Source organism: Melanostigma gelatinosum (assembly GCF_949748355.1).
Source record: "Melanostigma gelatinosum genome assembly, chromosome: 18".
NCBI classification, from domain to species: domain Eukaryota; kingdom Metazoa; phylum Chordata; class Actinopteri; order Perciformes; family Zoarcidae; genus Melanostigma; species Melanostigma gelatinosum.
In genome coordinates, this window is record NC_136651.1 from 9,772,681 (window position 1) to 9,778,696 (window position 6,016).

Here is a 6,016-nt window from a genome sequence, read left to right on the forward strand (position 1 = left end):
GTATCTTTAGGATTTTAGGCCAAGGAGCCACTCTTATCAATACTTTTTCATGACTAAATAATCTGAACAGGAATAGAAGTTATTTGTAATTTAGGTAGAACTAAATATTGGTTCTAGAGCTGCAACAGTTATGTTTACAACAGCAAAGCCACTAATAACTGGAAACAAATCTAAATTGTCCTGAGTGAAGTTTATAAATGATAATAATGAAGAACGCAGGTATCACATACAGTAGTATGTCATTCCTCCTGTCCTCTGTCCTGGCTGCTTTGTCTCAGCCAGCAGAGAAGTTTACAAGAACAAACTAAGACAAACTGACTTTTGGCCGAGCTCTGTATTCTGATGGTGACTTGTCAAAGAGTAAGAGTATAAGTCTACAAGAGGTTCAAAAGAAGTAGTGCAGCTTGAGAAGATAGGGGGTCATACTGTCAACACAGTTATGTTTAAAGAAAATGAAATTATAATGCATACATCTTAAGATTTATAGTTAAGGAAAGGAAAATACCACAGATTCAGTGTTTGTTTTTAAACTAATACCACCAGTATGAGTTGACACGCCTCAGACTATTTAAGCCAATGGCTCAAAGAGGGGAAACCAGTATCTATAAAGCCAGAAACAGTGAGGGATCTGAGGGAACGCCATTTGGGCTTCAGCTGATTAATCGTGCCACTAAAAACTAATGTACACAGAAAGAAAGGACAAATCAACTTACTTTCCCAGTAGAAGATGAACCTTGTGACTGAAATACAATTGAAAGCGCCTACGTTTATATCGGCTGAATTGTACATATTCAAATGTCATGAAACTGTTCTTGCAGTTATTTTCGGACAGAGATTCCACACGGAGATATACAACTTTGAGCAGTTTTTCTCTTCCTATTAAATCTAATTGTACTCCTACGCCCTAAGGTGTAGTCTTACCTTTGGTTTGAGGGGTTTGAGCGCGGGGAGGTCTGTACCCTCAGCTCTCTGTCGGCTAGAGTCAAAAACCTTCCTCCTTTTGGTTGCTGACTTTTGGCAGATTTTCGCATGCCTTTGCTGTAGTGAGAGAAAAAGAGATGCACAGGACACAACAACTACACAGATGTAATGTGTCTCGACATGTTTTTGGGAAACATTTGAGATCTGTGCCTCTCTATTGCCCTATCTGCCATTTTGTCTCAATCACAATTCAAAAATGATTATTTTTAGTTGTTTTGAAAGAGTCAGAGAGCAAGACGTGTCATTTCTGTGACAGCTGTGAAGTAAAGAATGCAAAACATCTTTCAAGGAAAATCTAACCACAAACTACAAAGTTCACACAAATACACACATGCCAACAAATGCATAACACAGTATTTGACAACTAATTTGGTTGAGTGCTAGAAGTGCACAAATGTGTGTATTGGCATCACAGGAAAACAATTTGTTCCATTAACTTATTGAGATCATTGTAGCTCTGATGTGATAAAACACATCTCTGTATTATATTTTACTCATGTTAGCAAAACAGACAGTAATGATGACAGCAAATATAGTGGTGTTAATGAACATATGCATCATATTTGTCTTTATCTATGTCTGTAACTACTATATAGATGAGACTGTGTACAAAATGCTTTCCACAATAACAATTATGTAAAGAAGTGTAAGTAATCTCAATCGTGCTTCAAGTGTACAAATAGCATTTGTTTTTCGGGTTTGATTCCTTGGTGACAAATTCTATTACATAGCAGCCAACCATTATCTACATTTACATACATTATATGACAGCAAGTCCTTGGTCAGTGTTTTAAATCATGTAGACTAAAATCTAACCAAAGTGTGTACAGTGTTCATCCTAGCAGAATATTTCGGACCAAAGAACTCATTCGTGCACATTACTAACTTTGCTTCTTCCCACAAGTACTTGTTAAACAACTCATTTAACATGTGCATACATGCCACTATGCACAATAGCAATTAGTAAAGTTACATCAAGTTTCTACTTTAACAAAAGAAAATGGATCAAAGAGAGTAATACAGGTGTGATGCAGGGGTGTGTAAATGTAATGTCTCTGGAGAGACATTTGTCCAACGATGGCCCAAAGACAGACAGGATGTGGACCAGTAAACAAACCTCAGAAAATATGTTTTCATTTTATTTCAAATTGATGTTTGTGTCACTTATTCTGAAACTCTGGCTTCCTGTCACAACAATGTAGGAAACGTGAAACAGCAGGTCCACGTGCTGTCAATCTGTGGACACTGGAGGACCACATAGGACCAAGGACAGGGTCCAACCTGACACCCTCAAACCTCCATGCAAACATGCATCTCTATATTATTGGACATTATATGAGACCGTGTTTTTTAAATAGGCCTGAATGGAGACTTAATGTGTGGTTAACCCCTGGGCAGGTCACGTGACTCTCAAACGCGACAGGAGACTGAGTCACAATGTCATGTTAGTTGTATTATTTGAGCTCATGTGGATATATTCCTCTTAAAGTTGTATTTAATGTCTGTTTGTGCAGCGGAGGACTGTTGAGGACCTGATGGAGACTCTGAGGTAAGAACGAGCTGTTCTCAGTCGAACGTTCCATCGTTACCATGTTTACCAAATTGTGCATTTTTTCTAAATTCAGTCTGTTCCAACCGTTGGTCCGTCAGAAAAAGCCGAAATCTACTTTCACTCGAAAAAGCCGAAATCTACTTTCACTCGAAGAAACCTCCCAAGAAACACCTTCAAACCAGGATTTTTCTGCATCCGTGACTTAACGTTACTGATAAAGGTAAGTCTGATTCTGATCAACTTTTGCAGGAAAAAAAGCGAGATTTATATACTTTTTCCACCACTGTTTTTTATGTATTTATTTATGTATCTATCTGAACCGATGTTTATCCTAATATTGATAATATTTTCAGTTATCAGTGTATATTAATCCACTAGGACTGACTTTTGACTGTTGAGACCAAGTTTAAACAAGTTTATCTGAACAAAAGCTGCTTTCTTGGTTAGCTAACGTTAGCTTTATAGACCCGACCGTCCAGCGTTAGCTTAAACTGAGAAATGCTAATAGAAATATTGTTTCTTTATATTTATATAACTTCTCGGTGATACGGATCACAAGTGATGCACGCATGATAATATATTTAATCCATATTAACTCACAATTCATACATTTCTTACATACTTGTGATATTTTTCATACATATTAACACAATGAACAGCAGAGTGAAAGAACCACTAAAAGATATTTTCTATCGAAAAAGTGCTGATATGTTTCTGACTTTTAGTCAATGTAGACATATGGAAGGCCTCCTGCAGTAACAACACTGAAACAAATGCAAACATGTTGCACTGTACTGGGTTTGTTTCTGCTAATACTTTTGCGAGCGTATAATTTATTGTATGACATTTACTTTCTATCTAGTCACACTGCTTTGTGCTACTGATCCTTTCAATGTGATATGAGAAATGACTATGATATGGATCAGTGGTCTGAGGGTTGTGTGTGTTTTTACCCTCAGATGGCACGACAGTTCCCCTACGTCCCCCTACGTTCCTCCTCCACTCGCTGTGACCCATCTCCTCCCTCCTATTGTATCTTCACTCCTATTTCTCCTCTCTCTTCTTCTAGCTCCTCTTCTAGCTCCTCACCTAGTCCCCCACCAGACTACAACCCTGGCAGCACGGACACAGTCCCTCCAACCAGGAGCACGGTAAGAACAAAGAACCTGAATGTCACACAGTTATTTTAACACTTTGATAAGTTTCTTTCATCATCTCCCATTGAGACTCACATACCGAATGACTAACAGGACTGCCTGCAGAGAAGTCTATATGATGTAACAGTCCTTGGTTTGTTTCCACGATGTGGAGCAGTGGTCTGATGGTTGTATTTATTTTTTTAAACCTTCAGGCGGGACAACGCTTCACGTGGAAGTCTTTCCTCATCCCGGACCCCAACCGCCCCGACTCCCCACGGCTCATCCTCCGTAGAATCCCAGCCTCACAACGCAGCACTGGCTCCTCCACTCGCTGTGACCCATCTCCTCCCTCCTATTGTATCTTCACTCCTATTTCTCCTCTCTCTTCTTCTAGCTCCTCACCTAGTCCCCCACCAGACTACAACCCTGGCAGCACGGACACAGTCCCTCCAACCAGGAGCACGGTAAGAACAAAGAACCTGAATGTCACACAGTTATTTTAACACTTTGATAAGTTTCTTTCATCATCTCCCATTGAGACTCACATACCGAATGACTAACAGAACTGCCTGCAGAGAAGTCTATATGATGTAACAGTCCTTGGTTTGTTTCCACGATGTGGAGCAGTGGTCTGATGGTTGTATTTATTTTTTTAAACCTTCAGGCGGGACAACGCTTCACGTGGAAGTCTTTCCTCATCCCGGACCCCAACCGCCCCGACTCCCCACGGCTCATCCTCCGTAGAATCCCAGCCTCACAACGCAGCACTGGCTCCTCCACTCGCTGTGACCCATCTCCTCCCTCCTATTGTATCTTCACTCCTATTTCTCCTCTCTCTTCTTCTAGCTCCTCACCTAGTCCCCCACCAGACTACAACCCTGGCAGCACGGACACAGTCCCTCCAACCAGGAGCACGGTAAGAACAAAGAACCTGAATGTCACACAGTTATTTTAACACTTTGATAAGTTTCTTTCATCATCTCCCATTGAGACTCACATACCGAATGACTAACAGAACTGCCTGCAGAGAAGTCTATATGATGTAACAGTCCTTGGTTTGTTTCCACGATGTGGAGCAGTGGTCTGATGGTTGTATTTATTTTTTTAAACCTTCAGGCGGGACAACGCTTCACGTGGAAGTCTTTCCTCATCCCGGACCCCAACCGCCCCGACTCCCCACGGCTCATCCTCCGTAGAATCCCAGCCTCACAACGCAGTACTGGCTCCTCCACTCGCTGTGACCCATCTCCTCCCTCCTATTGTATCTTCACTCCTATTTCTCCTCTCTCTTCTTCTAGCTCCTCTTCTAGCTCTTCTAGCTCTAACAATCTGTTTTTGTGTTCAATTTAGCTGCCGTCCAGTGTCGAGCCTCGGGTTTTCACCTGCACGAAGAAGCCTTCCAGTTAGTTCCTCGGAGATCAACTGTGTAGTCTTGGCGTTCCTGTGTCGAGCCTCGGGTATCACACAGACGTTCCAGCCTGCCTGCCAGCCACTTTCCGGCTAGGATCAGAGCGGAGCGCGAGGACGCGCCTCTGTGTTTGACGTGACTGTTTACCTGTCGGCTTCGTCAGCCGCTCAGAGGATTTTGCCACTTTCCGGCTTGGACCCATGCGGAGCGCATAGAGACGCCTCCTTTTTGACTATGTATTTCCTGTCTTTTCCTCTGCCTGTGAGAAATAAATAAAATTGTTTTTTGAAAAATAACTCTGCTGTCCTGAGTCTGCATTTGGGTCCATGAACGCACCACATCATAACACCTTTAATTGTATTGTCACTGCACCGAGACTCAGGCAGGGTGTCTGCACACAGCGAGTGGTCTGGGGGGGAATAGCGTGAACCTCCAAATAAGTAAGAAAGAAAAGTTAAAGTGAGTTGCAGGTGTGTGCACTGATGTCTTACCTAATTGTCACCGATATGTTAGCTACAGAAGCTGACCATAAAGTAGCACTTTGTTGTGCAATAACGTCACACTCAGTTGCAAACTTGTTGGCAACACCAAGCTAATGCAGTCTAATATAACACAGCCTGGATACATCAACACATCTATTTAACAGTTTAAAGATGAACTGAGCATTATAAAGTACACAAAGGGAGGATTCAATGCAGGACTGTTGAGTGTATGTTGCTTTTTTATTTTAATGAGCAATGTGAGTCATTTGAGTTTGTCAGCTTGGTAGATCGTCTTCATGCCGAGCTTAGTGGCTTCTAAGGACCCAAGAAAAGGTCTTAAATCATATATTAAAAGAAAAGACATTTGACACATTAAATTGATGGATTTTAAATTTACTTCAGCATAAAGTCCCTCCAAATATGACAGAAGGATGGAGGCATTAAGGCAAGTTGT

General features: G+C 41.4%; 1 protein-coding gene across 4 annotated transcripts in view; it reads left to right on the forward strand.

The window, feature by feature from the left end:
• LOC306792418 (ras-related protein Rab-9A-like) overlaps nucleotides 1–3,685 on the forward strand; it is a 4,968-nt gene extending 1,283 nt beyond the window's left edge. The window contains exons 2-4 of one of the 4 annotated variants that reach the window (XM_079289524.1): nucleotides 2,496–2,530; nucleotides 2,607–2,753; nucleotides 3,603–3,685. Coding sequence is in view for 2 of the 4 variants with exons in the window: in XM_079289523.1 (XP_079145649.1) it covers nucleotides 2,496–2,517 (22 nt within the window). In the remaining 2 variants the exon portion in view is untranslated. The remainder of the gene's footprint in view (nucleotides 1–2,495; nucleotides 2,531–2,606; nucleotides 2,754–3,602) is intronic. The other 3 variants (XM_079289525.1, XM_079289523.1, XM_079289522.1) reach the window with 3 other exon arrangements.
• Nucleotides 3,686–6,016: the final 2,331 nt, after the last annotated feature.